The sequence below is a fragment of the Myotis brandtii genome, unplaced genomic scaffold (genome assembly GCF_000412655.1).
Source record: "Myotis brandtii unplaced genomic scaffold, ASM41265v1 scaffold822, whole genome shotgun sequence".
In the NCBI taxonomy this organism is placed as follows: domain Eukaryota; kingdom Metazoa; phylum Chordata; class Mammalia; order Chiroptera; family Vespertilionidae; genus Myotis; species Myotis brandtii.
The window spans coordinates 1,167,520-1,188,546 of NW_005371333.1; the positions used below are offsets into that span (position 1 = coordinate 1,167,520).

The 21,027-nt window shown below is 39.7% G+C and overlaps 1 protein-coding gene across 5 annotated transcripts in view; it reads right to left on the minus strand.

Annotated features, from left to right (window-relative positions):
• Window positions 1–17,066: 17,066 nt before the first annotated feature.
• ZNF330 (zinc finger protein 330) overlaps window positions 17,067–21,027 on the minus strand; it is a 21,592-nt gene continuing 17,631 nt past the window's right edge. For all 5 annotated transcript variants that reach the window (XM_005884199.2, XM_005884200.2, XM_005884201.2 and 2 more), the window contains exons 8-10: window positions 20,512–20,558; window positions 19,135–19,252; window positions 17,067–18,027 (exon numbers count right to left, since the gene is read on the minus strand). In XM_005884199.2, the coding sequence (XP_005884261.1) occupies window positions 17,756–18,027; window positions 19,135–19,252; window positions 20,512–20,558 (437 nt within the window). In that variant the 3' untranslated portion in view covers window positions 17,067–17,755. The remainder of the gene's footprint in view (window positions 18,028–19,134; window positions 19,253–20,511; window positions 20,559–21,027) is intronic.

Genomic DNA, 21,027 nt, shown 5'->3' on the forward strand with positions numbered 1-21,027 from the left:
TCTCTAAATTCCTGGCCTTCACCACTCATCAAATGCTAATTGACCTCCTGGTTTCCCAGAGTCTTGCCAGTATTGGGCTTGGGCTGCTGTCTCCTGGGGGAAGCCAGCACTCCCTCTTGAGGCAGGTGCCTGCCTGGGTGCCAAGACCTTGGTGTCAGCGATGTAACCTCTACAACCTGGAATTCTAAGCTCAGTGAGTAACAGCAAACTGAATGCTTAACAGATTTCGTCAGGCCTGGGTGGAGCTGAGGCCTTCCCCACAGTAGTCCTCAGACCCCAAAGTGAAGCGCTGTCTCTGGCAGCAATTACTCTCCCTAAATGGGTCAGACAGGTTTGTCCCTACTTGGTACAAACAAGCAGTGCCCTCTTCTGCCCAGCAGCAGAACTTCTCTGCAAAGCAACAGATGGGTGGAGTACCTGGAACTTCCATTTGGTCAGGATGTGTCTTACAAAATGGGCCAAAGAGACTGGAAAAACAACAGTTCTGAGCCAGAGAGCCATTTGCAGGAAAGCTGTCACTCTGACTCTGCCCTAAATTCATGTCCCAATTTTACAAGTACCCTATTGTAACCACAGGAAAGATGATAAAAAGATTTAAGTAATAGGCTAAGTGCCATCTATTAAACGGCAATACACACACACACACACACACACACACACACACACACACACATATATTAAGGGCTTCAATTTTATACTGCTCTGATGAATTAAGAGGAAATATTACCCATGGCATGGCATGGAATATCAGCTCAAGTTTTCTGAGAAACAATCTGGTAATAAGTTATAATTTTTAAAAATCTCTTATAAATTAGTCCAGTGATTTTACATTTGGGAACCTTTCCTTAAAAAAATAGGCCCAGATAAAATGAAGTAAGTTATATAAAAATGTTTAGAGCAGTGTCATATTTCATTATTTTATAGTGTAAAACTGGGAAAACTCACATACAATAGGCAAGCAGGAAAGAAATGGTTATATGACATACAGCATGGTATCACAATACTTTGCCATAAAGCCATGAAGAATTTCAGTTCAGGGACACACATAACACACGTAATACCCTGGTTCCAGTGGAAGTGCATACCATGGCAAAAGATTTTAGAGAAACAGCTTAGTATTCACTCTTAGCTATGGAAAAGATTAAGGATGAGGCAATAAAGAAGGTAGTAGAGGGAATGAAACCAAGACACAACAAAACTATTAACTATTATTTAATGCTTTAATCCTCACTGCCTCATCTCAAAGCATCATTTGCTGTTTGGGAAGCCAAGGAAATCTATTCTATTACATTAATAGTTTGTTAATAAAATAAAAGAAGAAAAAAACAAAACAAAAAATAGTTTGTTAATAGAGAGTATTCATTTATGAATATACAAGAAAGCAGAATAGCCTTAAAAAGTTATGCCAAATCTCCTTTCTCATGTCTTAAACACATAGCTTCACACTTTGGGGATCATATAGACACAAGCTTAAGAAAACTCTAGGTCCAGTTGTTAGTATTTATAATCTCTTTTTTTAAAATATTTTCATTGATTTCAGCAAGGAAGGAAGAGGGAAAAAGATAGAAACATCAATAATAAGAGAAAATCATTGATTGGCTGCCCCCTGCATGTCCCCTACTGGTGACTGAGCCCACAGCCCAAACATGTGCCCTGACCAGGAATCTAACCATGATCTCTTAGCTCCTGAGGCGACGCTCGGCCACTGAGCCACACTGGCCTGGCAGTATTTATAATCTCTAAAGCTAAAAATCAAGTCTACCCAAAAGGTTCCATAATATGAAAATCAATGTAAAAATGCCAGAAAGTTTGATGAAGCCCCTGGTAAGGCTGAAATGGAACAGCCTGCTGGAGGCATCCCATATTGAGAGTTTAGGACAAAACAGTGAGCTGTTCCAGTTCTCATTATTAAGCTCACAATATGTTCTCAATTCTGGCCTGCAGGGATTTAAAGTGTGGGCTTGAAATGGCTAACAAGACACAAATCTTTGCAAGGACTCAACTCTCTCTCTCTCTCTCTCTTTTGTAAGGACCAGGCAGTGGTTCAAAATATATCCAGCGAGGGAATTACAGCAGGAGCTATTAATCTCTCATTCCTGGGCCTCGTTGGCCAGATATTCCATGGAGACCTGAGCATGTCCAGGGAATCTTTATTTTAACAAAAGCCACAGCGGTTCTGGTGCAGCTGGCCCACAATGCACCCATACTACTGTAGTAGACATACTACTGAATTAACCAGCTTGATTCCTTCAGCTGGACTTCAGACACTAAGTTAGGGAACACAGAATCCAACCAACTTTTAGCATTCCCAATTACCAAAACCCTACTCTAAGCTTCCACTGTCTCTCACCTGGACCTTTGTACTGGCCTCCTTACTGGTCTCCCTGCTCCTACACAGCAATGAGAGGGGCCCTTTTGAAGCCCAAGTCAGAAAATGTTACCCCTCTGCTCAGCCTCCTCTCAGTTCCTGACCTTGACCTACAAGGTCCCATAGAACTTTGTTTCTAGCTATCTCCCTTAGAAACATCATGATAAGAGAAAATCATTGATTGGCTGTCCCCTGCATGTCCCCTGCATGTCCCCTACTGGTGACTGAGCCCACAGCCCAAACATGTGCCCTGACCAGGAATCTAACCATGATCTCTTAGCTCCTGAGGCGACGCTCGGCCACTGAGCCACACTGGCCTGGCAGTATTTATAATCTCTAAAGCTAAAAATCAAGTCTACCCAAAAGGTTCCATAATATGAAAATCAATGTAAAAATGCCAGAAAGTTTGATGAAGCCCCTGGTAAGGCTGAAATGGAACAGCCTGCTGGAGGCATCCCATATTGAGAGTTTAAGCCAAAACAGTGAACTGTCCCAGTTCTCATTATTAAGCTCACAATACGTTTTTAATTCTGGCCTGCAGGGATTTAACATGTGGGCTTGAAATGACTAACAAGACACAAATCTTTGCAAGGACTCAACTCTCTCTCTTTTGTAAGGACCAGGCAGTGGTTCAAAATGTATCCAGCAAGGGAATTACAGGAGGAGCTATTAATCTCTCATTCCTGGGCCTTGTTGGCCAGATATTCCATGGAGACCTGAGCATGGCCAGGGAATCTTTATTTTAACAAAAGCCGCAGCGGATTCTGGTGCAGCTGGCCCACAATGCACCCATACTACTGTAGTAGACAGTAGGGCTCCTTGAATTAACCAGCTTGATTCCTTCAGCTGGACTTCAGACACTAAGTTAGGGAACACAGAATCCAACCAACTTTTAACATTCCCAATTACCAAAACCCTACTCTAAGCTTCCACTGTCTCTCACCTGGACCTTTGTACTGGCCTCCTTACTGGTCTCCCTGCTCCTACACAGCAATGAGAGGGGCCCTTTTGAAGCCCAAGTCAGAAAATGTTACCCCTCTGCTCAGCCTCCTCTCAGTTCCTGACCTTGACCTACAAGGTCCCATAGAACTTTGTTTCTAGCTATCTCCCTAACCTCACTGCTCTTCCCTTTCCCTCTCTACTCCAGCCACAGTGACTGCCTTGCTCTTCCACCAAATACCTCCATGCTTACATTTTCACATCATTGTCACCTTAAAGAGAGGCTCTCCTTGATTAGTGATTTTCCTCCACGTTTTCTCATCTTTCTCCTTCCTTCGCATCTCTTCTTTCCCTACCTCAGTTCCCTCCCTTTATGTTTTCTCTCCCCTTTGCCTTAGCATGGATGCTTTCACCCAGGCCTCAAACTGGTTTTTTGATATTCTATTCTGAACCGGCCGGATCAGTCCTTTTCAATCCTTTTCTATCCCAGTAGCAGGCCTCTGATCGGTATCCAAGGCTCTCTTCAGCCTCACCTTAGGGGGTGGAGAAGAGCAGGTGAGATTCTTCCAGGAACAGGAAAACACTATAGGTTGAAAGTTATTCTAAATGCTTCCCATGAAGATCTGATGAGCGTGTTTCCCAACATTCCTTCCCCACCAAGTAGGGCATCTCTGCTCTAGAGATCGATACCCAAAGTGGTGGTCCACAGGCCAGCATCACTGGCATCACCTGGGAGGTTGTTGGGAATTCAGGTTCTCAGGCCCCCACCCAAGACCCACTGAATCAAAATCTGCATTTTAACAAGATCCCCACATGTTTTGTCTGCACATTAAGTTTGTGAGAATTTAATTCTACTGTTAGTGCTATGTGTAGAGAAGAACAAACATTTTCGTGTGGCATATAACTGAAGTCATTACTACCTGTAAAATAAAATTTCAATCGTTGTACTGTTGATATTTGGCTCTGTTGACTAATGAGTTTGCCGACCACTGAACATATCCAATGGAACATTGTGATCTTTGGATTAAAGCAGGCTGCTTTTTATTTGTAACAAGTAATAACTGAATCTTCAGCAAATTATTTAACCTTCTGGAGCCTCAATTAACTCATGTGTACAATGGAAATAATAATACCTATCTTGCAGAGATAATTCATATCTAATTCTTAGCACAGTGCCATGCATAGAGTAGTTATGAATAAATGAATTTTAAATTTAATTGTTAATATTATTAGTTATTGCTATTGCCATAATTTACTCTAACATAACTTCATATGTTATTAAAAATTATTCAGATCAAGTTACACAGACATGCTTCTCATCGCTCCAAAGCTTACAACATAAACTGGGCAATAACTCCATGAGCAATTGCACATTTAAAAAAGCCATGTGCTGACAAGATAGCACAGTCATTCAACTCTGTTTGTACTGAAATTTTAGTGAGCATGAGGTAGGGTTTATTAGTCTGACCCACTGATTAAATAGCATTATCTGAGTCATAAACTACAAAGCCAGGAAACCACTAAAACATGAGATTAAAACTTCACCAAATGAAAAATACATCAAAGAAGAATAAAAAATTTGATAACAAAGAGGCTTAATCCTGTTAAACTTTTTTATCATAGTGTCAACAATAATATCTCATGGACTGTTTAATAATCTAATATCATCTGAACCAACTAAAATAAATAGAAATTCCTTACAAGCTCAAACTCTACATCTAATTAAATGTACCAAACTTAAATGTCATACTTTCTAATCCAGTACCCGAAGCAAAATGTCACAAACGGCCTTTTACTCTTTGTTAATTATGTGGTGCCTACTAGTGTCATTTCTAAACGCTCTTCTTTCTTTTAATTTTTGTTTTGTTTTTAAATTTACCTTTATTGTTGAAAGTATTACAGATGTCCCCCTTTTGTCCACATTGACCCTTTCTACTTCCCCCATCCCCTCTCCGGGCCTTCACCACACTCTTATCTGTATCCATGGGTTATGCATATAAGTTCTCTTGATGGTAAAAAAAAAAAATGGCTTTTAATTTTATAACTGGATTTTCATGTCTTCACCTGCAAGCTGAGAAGATTGCACTAAATCATCATAATGATCTCTTCTAAACGGTTGCAATTCCACACTTACAATTTTCAGATGTTTGCTCCAGTATCAAAGTCAGAAATATTGCCAGTCCTAGCCCCTCACGTAATGTATCTACTGGCCTGTTTTTCTATAAACTGCCTTTAATGCATAATCTCATTGTCTCTGGATTCTTCTACAAAATAAGAAATTCTAAGTTTATATTTATAAATATATAAAAGCAAGAAAGAAAGAGTAGACAGTCTTTTCTTAATCGGAGCAAACCTCTGAATTTTGGAATTACTTAAAATACTAAGATGATGAAGCAGAATCCATTGATAACAACCATTCATAAAACAAGACTGTTTAGAAAAGCTCCACATGGCAACATTTATATGCAGTTAAGTCTGAGAGAGGCGGGATTTCGCCTTTTTTTTTTCTCCTGCAACCTCTTTTCTGATAAGTGCTTTCTTTGAGTAACATGGTAAAGTTTACAAAATTCCAGTTCCCGGCATTATAGCCTATGTCTTACTATTACTTTGAAGATGTTGTCTATTCTCAAGTTGTGATGGCTTCACCCAGCTTGGTAAAAATGTGAGGAGGTACTAATTTTCAAAGTTCAACAGCTGTCACACCTTTCATAATCATTTTAAACCCATTAAAATAAAGAAAAGCAAAAAAACTAATCTGCAAATTCAGTACTGTTTTAATTAATGACAAGAAACTATGATTTATGAGACCATATATACGTAATATAACCTCATGTCAAAAAACACCTCATGTCAAAAAAAAAGGAGTTAATAAGTTTTGCATATATTTCAATGTTCATCTTCCATCACTCAATCTAACAGGATAACCGATATATTTTCACACCTTCAAAATCTGAGGAAATATTACATCTTCAAGTGCATGCATTTCAGAGGTACTGCTTGATCAATGAACAATTAAATCTGCTTAATATGTTGCACTCGTCTTCACATTAATTTGCCTGGAGTAACAACAAGAGCGCCACACAAGATTGATCAAATGCCTTGTAAGTCCCCAGTGCTAAATTGTTGCGGAATACAGATGGAAGTGCATTATAGCCGTGTGAGCACGCAATGAATTCCTAATGAGCAGGTGCCATCGTGCTGATTGCCATGTATAATGACGCCGCCCGCAGGTTAAAGAAGTGCCCAGAGCTCTGCCTTGAGACCTAGCACTGCAACTACACTCGGCTGGATCCACTGAAGCCTCATTTAGATGGTAAATGAATGTACTCTAGATTGCGTGTATTTTATAAATGAATTAAATGTATTTTAGAAATGGATTTTTTTTTTGTCAGAATTCTCAAGTGTCCCTGGTTTTCCATCAGAAATTATTCTTTCTTTGGCTGGGGAATACCAGACTAAGATTTCCGAAGACCTGATAAGAATTCAAGTTAAATGAACCACCATGTCCCCTCCTCCTCCATTAAGGATCTTGGATCCTTCTTCCAGAGGCCGCTTGAGTACAAAGATTATAATGGCATAAAATAAGCGCCAAGAGAAAGAGAATTTTAAGGAAGTCCCCACATCAAAACGAGTACTTCTTCCTTCATTTATTCAAGAACCAGGATTTCTAGAGAAGAAAGAATGTCAAATCCTCGGTAGTTTCTATCAAAGTTACACAAGCATACTATTTCCTACTGGCTTTCTTTCTTTCTTTCTTTTTTTTTTTTTTTTAATCCGGCAGTTCCAACGTCCTTTTCTGCTATCTGGTTGGCATCTCATTCACTGTTTCTATAGTATACTGTGTTCACCCATAAAATCAAAGAAATGGGAAAATTTCCTCCCCATGTTTCAAAAAATTCTCTTGTTGGAGCCAGCATAAATGGATTGGGAAGCGTTTAATTCAGATGCTACATCTAAGCACATTTTATTCAAGAAGGTACAAGTGAAAAGGCAGAAAAGCTCCAAAGCTTCAGACTCCTTCGAAAAGCAGACAATTGGTTATCAACAATCAGTGGAAGAGACGAAGGTGCAGAAAATTGGAGGGACTTCCAGTTAAGGAACAAGCTAAACACAAAAACATCTATGTATGCAGGTCAGGATTGGCTGTTTAATGCTGTGGTTACAGAAAACACCAAAATATCGAGGGCTTAACAGAACAGAAGTGCTTCTTACTCACCCAGATCTGCTATCTGTCCTGGAGGCATGGTCTTGGCTTGATCCTGTTGTGGGGGAAGTTACCATGACGATACCACTGCCCTTTGACCTGGGAGCTGGGCCCAAGCAATCAGAGGCTCCTCACCCCTCCCCTGCTTTTGGAATGTAGGTTCTGTCCACCATTCCCATAGTGGGAGCTGTTTTTGAGAATACAGCCTGGAGAGAGCAATGTGCAGTTAACACCATCTGGATGGTACACATGACTGACCACCGCAACAAATCTATAGAAACTTCCGATTCTGCCCGAGGTGCTGAGATCTACTCGTCTCGCAACTGCTCAGCACAAGCCTTGTGGGTAAGTTCCCTGGCTTGTTAAACTGCCACCTACCCAACCGGAGTGTTCTGCGTCTTTCCCTGGGCTCTCCTCACCCTCCACCTACAGGAGTCAGTTTGCAAAGCAACACTCAGGGCACCTGTGATCACAAAGCCGGGCAGGAGCTCACAGGGCAGCTTCATGTGGAAATTAAGTACTTTGACAAAAGCATCACATGGCACCTCTACTCACATTTCATTGGCTAAAGAGGGTCACGTCATCACACCAAACCTCATGGGGCATGGAAATACAATTTCTTTCCCACTTCAATGCCCCAACCTTACGTGCCTGGAAAGACTAGATGCAGAAAAACACAGGTGAACCTCACAAATATGTTCCTCACCCCAGAAAATTCAGAACAAACCTCACTTCCCCCTACTCTCAGCTTGTCATCCCTTACGTGCGAAAGACTAGATGCAGAAAAACACAGGTGAACCTCACAAATATGTTCCTCACCCCAGAAAATTCAAAACAAACCTCACTTCCCCCTACTCTCAGCTTGTCATCTGTCGTACATCTTCTGCCCCACCACCACACACACTTCCTCTTCAATGAGCAACATTTAAATGCCTGTTTTCCTCTATCTCTTTCCAGATTTAACCAGGATGATAACAGTCATTGGAGGCTCAGCATGGTGCACCACGCTTTGCAATCATCCCTGTGATCTGAGAGGCGGCACACACAGCCCTGTCATTTACTTGGGGCTCATGGCCCTGGTCAAGAGAGACACAGCACAACTGAGACGTAAGAATGGTTAGTACTGTGGAAAATGAGGGCTCTGACACCAGGGTGTATCTTTAATTGGATTATTATCATTACCTTCTCTGCCTTCCAGACCCCATCTGTCCTACTTCAGGGCCTTCCTGTTCCAACAACTCTGTGGTCTCTTTTCTTGGAGCAAGGAAGACAAGAAGGCACCCTTTTCCCTTTCAGCCTCCCTGTGCTACCATGCCTCCCACACCCCAGTATTGTTATGTCTCTAGTAGCAGTACCTTACGTTTGGAAGATAGAATTAAAGCCTTGGCACTAGTTAAGATCATGTAGGTTGGATATGTACAGTGACATGTTGGGTTATAGCAGTTAGATATGATATAGTATTTAAAGTGGAGAAAGGAGGCAAAGCCAGTAAAGGAGACTAACAAGGAACAGCCAGCAAGGTAGGAGGAGAAATGGGAAAGTGTGATATAATGGAAACCAAAGGAAAAATGTTTGAGGGGGAAGATAGTAGCCATTGATGTAAAATACTGAGGATAGGTTAGGTAAGGGAATAGGGAGCTGATCTTTGGATGTGATAGAGCATGGGGATCACTGGTAGACTTAATGAAAGTCTCTGAGAAGTGGGAGGTGGACTGGGTGGAAACCACATTGGCATTAAGAATGGATGAAGGGTGACATCATGGACCCTAAAATCCTCTTTCAAGTACAGTAGCCCTCCCTTATCCATGATTTTGTTTCTCCATGGTTTAGTTACCCTCGGGCAACCAAAGATCCAAAAATATAAAATGAAGAATTCTAGAAATAAACAATTCATAACTTTTAAATTGTGCACCATCTGAGTAGCATGATGAAACCCCGCACCTTCCCGCTCTGTCCCACCCAGCATGTGAATCTTTCCTTTGTCCGGTGTCTCCACACTGTAGACGCTCCCTCCCCATTGGTCACTGAGTAGATGTCTCATGTTCTCAGATTGACCATCGCCCTATGGCAGTGCTTGTGTTCCACTCACCCTTATTTTACTTCATAACAGCCCCAAAGTGCAAGAATAGTGAAGCTGGCAATTTGGATATGCCAAAGACAGGCCATAAAATGCCTCCTTTAAGTGAAAGGTAGGAAAAAATGGTGTATATATAGAGTTTGGTACTATCCATGGTTTCAGGCCCCCACTGGTTGTCCTCAAACATTTCCCCTATGGATAAGAGGGGGCCTACTGTATTTTCTCCTGCTACCAAAAGTTGCGTGTGTGGCTGTGGTCCCACCAACCATTCCTGCTCTGGGTTTCAGCATTCACCCAGCAGCCCTCCTGCTGGACCATGGAGCCTTTTGGGGACGCAGTTACTTTCCTGTGGGTGGCAGGCCCTTCTCACTCTTTGCCACACTCATGTTGGTCTTTCTTATTTTGCCATATCTGTTAAAAAAAAACTGTACTCTTTTTAGTTATTCTTAAAAATGGTGTGTCTGTAATACAGATTGCTAATCTAGCAGTTTTCTCAGTGGGCGATATGATGTCTATTTCTAGAGTTAGCTCACGGTTTAAATATAAATGAAGGTCACGGTGGTCTTACACACTAGTATCAGAGGACAGCAACATGATGAGAAATCAGGAATTCTTGGAAGGCCAGCCAAAATAAATGCCTTTTGAAAGGAAAAATGACAAATGCCAGGGGGGAAATATATCTGATTTTATCATGAGTGCTTCATTATTTGAGATGTAGTCTTATGCAAATACATTTATTTTAATTATACATGATTATATTCTTATCAGTGGCTATTTTAGTAGCTAATACATTCTTCCTAATGGTGAGTTTTCGGTTGAAATGGGCTCTCAAAGCAGAAACTGATGGACTAACTTTTGTCTGATCTAAAATCAATTTCTATTTTACTTCTATTTTATTTCAATAAGAGCATACATTTTTTGAATCCATGAATCCCTATTACATTTCTTATGTATCAACTGCAGAACTTGATCATAGTGGCTATGTCAGCTAATCTTCCAGTGAATATTCATTACTGCTGTGCAGAAGAGCCTCGAGGAATATTTGGTGAATGGGATGTAATGTTCCCATTAAGTGTTTTTATTTTTTTAAGCCTCTAAGTCAACAGTTCTCAACCTGTGGGTCCGCGACCCCTTTGGCGATCAAACGACCCTTTCACAGGGGTCGCCTAAGAGCATGCTGCATATCAGATATTTACATTACGATTCATAACAGTAGCAACATTACAGTTATGAAGTAGAAACGAAAATAATTTTATGGGTGGGTCACAACATGAGGAACTGTATTTAAAGGGCCAGAAGGTTGAGAACCACTGCTCTAAGTGAAGAAGCTAAATCCAACAACTCCTGCTACCACTTCTAAACCACTATAGGAAAATTAAGATTTTAATGAGCAATATTTTTGGAATGCCAACTTGGTAGAGTGGATACTTAGAGTGTTAAAAAATTAAACAAGAAGGTTCCTATCTTACTGCCAAGAGCTTTACATTTCTAACTCACACCGATAAGCACATGTAAAACAAAAACAAAACAAAAAAATGGATTTCAAAGGAGGACATTTTGTCAAGTTGAAAGATAAAGATCAAATGTTTTCTTTAGACTCACATTTAAGGCTGGGTTGAGAGGCCTGGGTGGCATTTCAGACTAAAATTCTAATACAGAAACATTTTCTTTAAACTTTTCTTTTATACAATAGAAACAAACCTTCAATAACTACTCCTTTTTTATGATTGTCTGGTAGTGTTAAGTACATTTCTTAAAAAAAAATAGAGATCCCATCAGCAAAGTAAAATAATTTGATGAACGTATCAGGTATATTATATACCTACTAGAGGTCCAGTGTGTGAAATTTGTTCAAGGGAGGGGGGATGGGCAGTGCCTCAGCCCAGCCTGCACCCTCTCGCAATCTGGGACCCTTTGGGTAATGTCCAACTGCCGGTTTAGGCCCGATCCCCATAGTGGAACATCCCTCTCACAATCCGGGACTGCTGGCTCCTAACTGCTTGCCTGCCTGCCTGATCACCCCTAACCGCCTCTGCCTAGGCCCCCGCCATAGCACCTTCATCTGGAAGGACATCCGGAATGACATCTGGAAGATTGTTCGGTTGTCGAGTCTAATTAGCATATTATGCTTTCATTATTATAGATTGGCTTAGACACCAGATACTTAAAGGTCAAAACTATATAGACTATGTCAACTGTGCTTTCATTGTGTTTTTTAAACCTTTTCTTCTAGGAGACTAAGAAAAACTTGATATCTAAGATTAGAATCAAGTAAATAAAGAGATTTTATATTTATTTTATATAATAAGGAATATATAAACTTATATTACACAGGTAATATGTAAATCTCAAACTTTAAGATAGCAATGTGTGTGTGTGTGTGTGCGCATGCACCCTGCATATTAAAATTGTGATTATACGATATAGGAGTCATTTCCTAGCATTAACCATGTAAAAATTAGTTTCTGCTTTACAGTTGCATGAGCTATTTAGAAAGTCTCTTACTATTTTTACTTTGCCTGTTATAGCTGTGTTTAGCTTATAGGCTTTGCACAAAAAGAGCTATGCCCTCTTAGCAGGTACATCCCATTAACTTGAGAGGTCCACAATTGCATTCTCAGGACTGCAAGTTCTCAGATATGAAAAGCAGTCACAGAGCACTTCTTCTCTGCACATTCTCTTACATTAACTCAAATTTATAATTCTCAACATACATCTAGCCCAGGGAAGTTAAACTGTAATGAACTCTTACTTCTCCAGTGTTTAGTGTGGGTTTGCTTTGGGATTTCATTAAAATCTCAGTGGTCTACAAAAGGCTCATAGGTGGTATTGAATAAAGAACTCTAAAGAAATAAACATAATGACTGTCAGTATCAATAATAATTTAGCATCTTTTGTTTTCATTGCAGCCTGGTGACTGTATCCCAAAGAGTATAGGGTTTCATGAGTCCATTTTAAATTGCTTCATTAACATAAACACTGTCAGACAATGTGCTGTTATGGAAGACTTTGTTTCTCCCTTATTCTATTTCCACTTTTTGAGAAATTCTATTGCAATAAATTTCTGCACCTAAGTTATGGTTTAACTAATAATTACTTCACCATTAACTCTGGGAGCATTTAAATTTTGTTTGGAAATAATAATTATGCTCTGTGAAAACATTTGATCTTCTAGTCACAGACCAAAGAGTTAATATTTGTATTTAAGATTTAGGAGATAACTAAGTATGTTAGTTTCCTATTGCTGCTGTAACAAGTTACCACACATTTAGTGGTTTAAAACAATGCAAACTTATTATCTTACTAGAGGATTTGTGCACCAGTGGGGTCTCTCGGCCTGGCCTGCGGGGATTGGGCTGAAACCGGCAGTCCGACATCCCCTGAGGGGTCTCTAGTATGCATATAAGATCTTTGGTTAATCTCTTCCCACTCTCCCCACCTCCCCCCTTCCCTCTGAGATTCATCAGTCTGTTCCATGTTTCCATGCCTGTGCATTGAGCATCTGCCCCCTGGTGGTCAGTGCGCATCATAGCTAACGGTCAAATGGTCAGACACTTAGCATATTAGCCTTTTATATATATAGTTCTGTAGGTTAGAAGTCTGACAAAGGTCTCACTGTACTATGAACGAGGTGTTGGCTGGGCTGTGTTCCTTTCTGAAGGCTCCAGGGGAGAATTCATTCCTTGCCTTTTTTTTTTTTCTCTCGAAGTTAACCCTTATTCCTTGGCCCACAGTCCCCTTCCTCCATAGTCAAAACCAGCAAGGGAGACTTGAGCCATTTGCACATCATTATCACTTTGGATTTTTTCTTCTGCCTCCCTCTTCCACCTTTTTTATTACATTAGGTCCATCCAGATAACCCCAAATAATCTTGTTTTAAGAGTATCTAGTTAGCAAACTTAATTCCATCTGCTACTTTAATTCCTCTTTGCAATGTAACATAACATACCGTTTCCTGGGATTAAGACATGGATATCTTTGGAAAGCCATTATTCTGCCTACCACACTAAAATAGATTTTTAATGTTGCCAAAACTCTAAAAATCTATCCAAGAGTCAGGATCTCTTGAGCCTATCTATTTAAGCCTCAGGTGCATATGGCTAACTTTATTCTATATCATAATATTCATTTCCTATTAAGATATAGACACAACTAGTTGTAGTTCTAAAAAAAGAAGCACAGTATTTAAATAGCTCAGATAAACTTAGTGACCTATGGAAGACTTCTGAGTAGGGTGGGGAACTAACCTAGATGATGCAGGGTTCTTTCTAACTTTGTAAATCTGATGAGGCTCTGCAGAGTTCTGCTCTTCCATTTGTGCCTTCCTCTCAGTCATCAAGGAGCAATCCATGCTTAATTCTTTAAGATAAAGAAATTAATAATGCTCAGCTGGTGTGGCTCAGCAATTGAGCTTCTACCCAGGAACCAAGAGGTCACCTGTTTGATTCTCAGTCAGGGCACATGTCTGAGTTGCAGGCTTGATCTCCAGTAGGGGGGCATGCAGGAGGCAGCTGATCAGTGATTCTCTCTCATCATTGATGTTTCTCTCTCCCTCTCCCTTCCTCTCTGAAATCAATGAAAAAATATGTATTTTAAAAAGAAATAACAACAATCAACTCCTCCCCAAGAGATCCATCAGAACTTCAGGATTCTCACCAAGTTCACCTTAGGACTTTTCTTCTCTGAATATGAGTATGTAACTATTTTTTTAAAAAATTTAAATCAAGGATCATTGGTTGCCATGATTTCTCCTGACAAGTAAAAGCATGTACTTACATTAAACCTGCATAAATATAATTTTTAAAGCTTATATTGCCTAAATGTAAAGTTGATAGTAAGAATTCTTCTTATACTGATGGAAAACTACTGACAGGATTTTTTAAGGCAATATGTATGTATAACTAAGTTAACAGAGTTAGAAATAGATACACACAGTATTACAAGTAGATTTTTGTCATCCATACTAATAAAACCCTTATAAGTGTGGGTGGAAAATAATATGTCAGAGTCAGCTTCAAAGGACTAGTTTCTTTGCAGTAAAATATGTCAAGATTGTGACTGAACTTCAACCAGAATGAAGTGGCAGGGACCAAATCTACTCTCCCACTTGAAAAAAAGGGGGTAGCGTGAAATATCTTCTATCCTATATAATAAAACCCTAATATGCAAATCAACGGAATGGCAGAATGACCGGTCAGTATGATGCACACTGACCACCAGGGGGCAGACACTCAACACCGGAGCTGCCCCCTGGTGGTCAGTGCGCTCCCACAGGGGGAGCACCTCTCAGCCAGAAGCCGGGCTCATGGCTGGCGAGCACAGCAGCGGTGGGAGGAGCCTCTTCTGACTCCACGGCAGCACTAAGGACACCTCTGAAATGGACTAATACATTCCTACATGAGCAGAAGCTTGTAGGTGATGTGTAAAAGTCACCCTCACATACATCATTAAAATATTCCAGCAGTTTACTAACCATGACCAGAATGAAGAGGAGGAAAAATATTTCCCAATTATTGTCACCTCCTGCCTGCCACTACCTCTGCTGGTCTCAGTGGATTACCTGGTGGTATAACCCAGACCCTCATCCCCTGGGGATCTAGTCACCATAGCCTTCACAGGCTGGGGTAGAGTGCCATGTCCATTTATGGACAAGTGAGCAAAGAAACACAAGTGAATCACCTGAACTCCACTGATATTCCTCCCTGCCCAATACATAAAGGCAGCCCTACCTCCTCTTGATACAATCACTTTATATGCCAAGTCGGTGATTTCTCTTCTTGTATGCAGATCACTGCACATAAAAAGCTAAAAATGCCAAGTCAATAGGCATAGTTTATAATTCAGTGGAGTGCTTTTTGGGTACCATGAAGAAAGATGCCCCCTTTGAGGACACAGACTTCTAATCATGGAATGATTAGAATGTCCCCCAGTTAATTATTTTACCTCTAAGGGGGTTGTATATATCCTATTAGCCTTCTTCATAACTCTCTGCAGGCCAGGCCCCCTTGGATAATCACTCTCAGTTTGAGAGTCATTTTGATACTTGTGACCCCATCTGACTTTGGCAATTAGGCATTGCCACTTGGCCACTATTTTTTTAGGGTCTTATCACCCATTTCTATCAGCGAACTAAACTTTGTAATAGTTTGTTTCTATTGTGAGCAGTAACCTAGAGTCACCGCTAAAGTTTTAGTGACCCTTGTCCCCTTCCCACCCCCATCAATTCTTGTCTTTACGGCCTTATTAAATGGTTTTTCCCTGGGCCTTCCAGTTTTTACGTAATCATCTGATGATCTTCCAGCCAAAGATAATCTATCCATTCCAGCATGCCCATTTTCCTCACCCTTTTAATTCTTCTCTCCACCATCTGCCACAGTAATGCAGGCATTTCAGCTTTGCTCAGAATTGGCCATAGCTTTTTCTAGAAGTTATTCACCATCTCCCAGGAGCCAGGGTGTTAAGTCCTGTTTAGTTAAGTCCTGTAACCGAAGAACCCAACGTGGTGCTATCAAACTTTCCCCTAATTTTGTTTTGACCCCTATTATCAACAGCCTCGGATTCTAGTCTCAAGCGTACTCCTGCTCCTCCCACACATGCTGGCCAAATTCTTGGAGCTGCTTTGGGGAATAGTGGTTTCTCCTCTCTGCTGGCCCAGCTGAGCTTTGCTTAATTTTAATTCTAGTTAGTTAACCCTAATTCTAGGCCTAGTAGCCTGGAGATAGGACAAGTCCTGAGGGGGCACATATTGCCTAGGGAAGGAGACTTCTGTTCAGCTTGGGAGTGGGATGGGGGATGCTCGTCCTTAACAGAGAGGAGTGAGCTGACTGCAAGGCTCAGAAAGTTCAGGAGTCTGGGGAGTAAAAATCTACAGCAGCATCCATCCAGATGTCTCCATCTCACTTGTCAGGGTTCTGGATTTTCCCAAACAGTGCCCTGATCTTTGCATATGGACTTGCCTTAATTGGCAACTGTCTTTGAAGTTCATCCATTATGACTGTTAAATCCTGGGCTTGGTCCTGTTTTCTCAGCCCTGCTGCTATAAGAGATGAAAGCTTTTTCTGCATGCATCCAGAGGCCCGCTGGCTCTCACACCTGGTTTCCATAGCCTATTATTGCCCTCAGCTGTTCATTATGTTGCCCTAGAATAAGCCATCCAACCCTTTTGTCGTCAAAACTAGTTTTCTCTGTACTTCTCAAATGCCAGTCAGTCCCATAGCCTTTCTTTCTACCACTCCATCCCAATTCTTTGCCAGCATAAGTAGTTAACAACTGAAATTTGTGCCAGCAACTGTCTGTTCTCCACCTCAACCATGAATGACGGGGTCTGGCTGCAAAACTTTGTGTCTACCACAATATTAATCTCTGTTACTTATTTCGCATATTAGACAAAAAAAATGAAGATTACACAAAAACATTAGAATACTTTCCAAGGTTTACAAAATTAAGAACAAGAAATTAAATAAAATATCAAAAGTATGTAACTGTAATACTAGATTTATTTAAACAGAAATTAAATTTCCTGGATAAAGCATCTGTGTAATACTATTTCTGATTCTGTGTCTGAAAAATGGCTTTGTAGTCACCTTTGTCTATACACTTAGGCATTAATAGGTACTATTCAGGATGTACACTGTGAAAAATCAGTTGCTAAAGTACACATATCATAACTATATAAGATGACATGAAGATTTAATGAAAATTTAGTATAGAACATCTGACTTGTATCCTATGGACATACAAGGAAAAATACAATAACTCTATTTACCCATTACATTTTACAAAATCAGACAGAATGTATTTATAAGCAGTGTTATTCATAAAAACAGCAATTTAATTTCAAATATATTACCCTCCAATTATTCCTTTATCCTATATATGTATCTAATTGGCAAAACCTACCAGGTTACTGAAATCAGTAATAATCCAATCCATGATGCTTAATTCCTTGTATCAATGAACATCTTACATTTGAAAATCATTTTCCTTATGCCATAAGCTTGCTTCTCAGTTCCTAGAGAAATGCTATGCCCTACCCCTTGCCCAGTACGTGTGACTAGTCTTTTGCACAAGGCTAAGTGACAGTACTTCTGAACACCCACATGCGCTTCATCAAGCACACACTTCCCTGCTCCTCTCAGACAAGGTCACCAATGGGCAAGCAGTTCCCCTAGTCCTCTTGTTCTTCATAGTGAGCATAGCCACTGGCATAGGTCCTTCCTAAATTTAAATTAGTAAACAATTCTGATGACTCAACATCTGAATCCTTTCCACCTTCGTCGTCTTCTTCTTCATCATCCTCTGCTTCAGACTCCTCCTCATCGTCGTGGTAGCTGGTATCACCATACTTATCAGACGAAAGGTTCTTCCAATAAGCATCATACCCAGAAGCTCCATCTCCCTCTTCACTTCCAGTCTGCCTGCCAAATTTCAGGGAGCGAGCTACAAAACACGGATATGTACATGGCGCCTTATTAGTTCCCGTTCTCTACATCCTCATTTTCCTCTACAATACATAACATTACATGAACTTGATTGGCTACTTCTTACTCCCTAACAAAAAAGTAAGCCACATTTTTCCTACTTTCCTAACTTAATATTTAATTGGATAAAAAGAAGACCTTAAAAAACAATCAATTCTATCCAACATGAGGGTCTACATAGACACATGTAACAAATGATAAAGATTACAGTGTCATTTCATTAAATCTAGAAAAAGTTGGGAAACAAAACAGCACTCTCTAAACCTAATAAGGCATGTTAAAAATTAAAATAAAATGCCCTTTCGTTTGATCAATTAAACGTTTATTTTAAATCATAGAAGAGTTGATTTCATGTCATTACAATTTTTAGAGCAATTTTATAAGTCAGATGTCCTAGAAGACAAAGCCTTTAATTTCTTCTAGCAACACAAACTTTAGTGCAAAAAAAATCAGCAAAATCATCAGTCTTTCCTCATTTGATTAAGCAAAGTCATTTAGAATTATGGTTCCATTCTGATATGTTTGGTAAAGAGTCAAATTGTGAGCTGCATTACTATGAATGTTTATGGCAGTCTTATTCCTTCATAGAAAAGTTATATAAAAAGCAGAAAGCAATTTCCTACAGTAGTGATGTAGTACATAATAAGTACAGCTGCTCAAATACTACACACCTAAGAATTGCTTAAGAATGAATTCCAACTTTCCAGTACTAAAGATTACCAGCACTTAAATATTAAGGATTTATAGCTACTCAATTATTGAACAAGGAAGCTTCAGCAAAAAAAAAAGAAAAACCCCTTTTTTGGTCTTAAATTTCAGTATTCACTATGTCATTAACTGAGGCAAATGCCAAATATCAAAGTGAATGATGGTATATTTCTTAAGTTAAATTGAGAAATTTTACCCATATATTTTCCAAGGCTGTAAAATTCCACTTCCTTAAGAGAATACATTTATCTTTTCAAATAGAAAAGAGGCAAAAACAAAAATAGAGGGGGAAAAAAGATAAATCTTGTCTAAGCATGAAAGCAAAACGAACCCACTGTCATTTTAAGAAGAGCCTTACTTGACATGCTAAGATCCTTAGTTTCCTGAGTTTCATGTCCACATTTAGGGCAAGGAGGCTGTTTTCCTTTTTCTTGTTTAAACACCTTGCTCCTTGAATGATCATCACAGAAACAGGCCTATACGGAGAAGTAAAAATAAACAATAAATAAATTTAAAGGAAGTCCTTCAAGCAGGACTTATTTTTATTTCATTTAATTTTTTAAATATATTTTTATTTATTTCAGAGAGGAAGGGAGAGGGAGAGAGAGATAGAAACATCAATGATGAGAGAGAATCATTGATTGCTGCCTCCTGCACACCCCCCACTGGGGATGGAACCCGCAACCCAGGCATGTGCCCTTGACTGGAATCGAACCTGGGACACCTCAGTCCCCAGGCCAATGCTCTATCCACTGCACCAAACCAGCTAGGGCAACAATAAATAAATTTAAAATACGTAAAGATATTCACTATTTCAAGGAAATTTAAAGATATGGTTCATTAGGGCAGAAGAGCTTGGGACTGGTCACACTCCTGACTTTAATTTCTTAAGAGAAATGCTCTGTGTCAGGACTCTTCAGAACTATGACCTAACACAAGGCAGAAACTATACACAGGGTATGATATGTAGACTTATATATTCACTCATGAATATATGAGTATTCACAAAGACCCTGATGACATATGGTGAAGAGCCTATCTTACCCTCACATTGTATGCAGTCTAACTGGGGACACCGACAAGTGGAGAGGCTACTATAAGACACTATGCGTTGAAAGAGAAGAGTAGAGGAGGAGCACTAAACCCGGTGCAGGATTCAGGAAAGAACATGAAGTCTTAGCTGGGATCTGAAGGGGAATGGGGGTACAGTAAAGATGGAAGAGGGATCTAAGGCAAAGGAAACAGCTTAGACAAAATTAGAAAAGAGTGGGAAGAGAAATAAGATAGGATTAAGAATGTAAGAAAAAAACCAGAATGTTTCTGAGAGCAAGTGAATTGGCTGCATCTATTTAGTTATTTTTGACAAACAGAAATGCTAGAGATAAGTTCCAAGGAATTAAAACATTATGGAAATCTTCACTGTCCTAAGCAAGTGCATTTTGACATTAATTAAAATATACTCCGTCATTTTGGTCAGAATTTTTTCCATAAACGTAAGGTGTGAAAACACTGAGCCAAGAGTCAGGAGACGTGCACTAGAGTCAACTCTAAGACAAGCCAACCAATAGCCTTTGCAAAGTCATAAAGATTTCTCAATCCCACAATCTCCGAAATGAAAGAACAAAACTAAATAATGTTTAAGGATCCTTCCAGATTAATCACAGCTGTAAGTAATCCAAGGACTGGTGTGGAGTATGGGAATTAAAAACAAAAATTAAAAACTACTCAAGTATACCTTACAACGGAGACAAGAATGCTGACCAAGCCGATTGCACGAAACACCTGGGGGGGAAATACATAATGCCCAGATTAAACTTGGTATCAAAACACTATTTCCCACAGATTTGTACTTGAAGTACTACCTTAGGTCAATTACTAAGTTTGCTTTTCTGTCTCATAGAATAAATAACTTAGAGGATACATAAATATGAGATTGAATTCCAAATCACAAGAAAGGAAATCAACAATTGTTGTATACTTTAAGATGTTCCTTTAATCTTTGAAACGTTCTATAAAAATATTGTAAATATTATATTAGTATATATAAAATTGATATGTCTTAGATATAGATATATCTAATAATGACATATATCTACACTAATAAAAGAGAAACATGGTAATTGGCGTACGACCGCTACCCTTCCCATTGGCTAATCAGGGAGATATGCAAATTAACTGACAGCCAAGATGGCGGCCGGCAGCCAGGCAGCTTGAAACTAACATGAGGCTTGCTTCCTTCAGTGACGGAGGA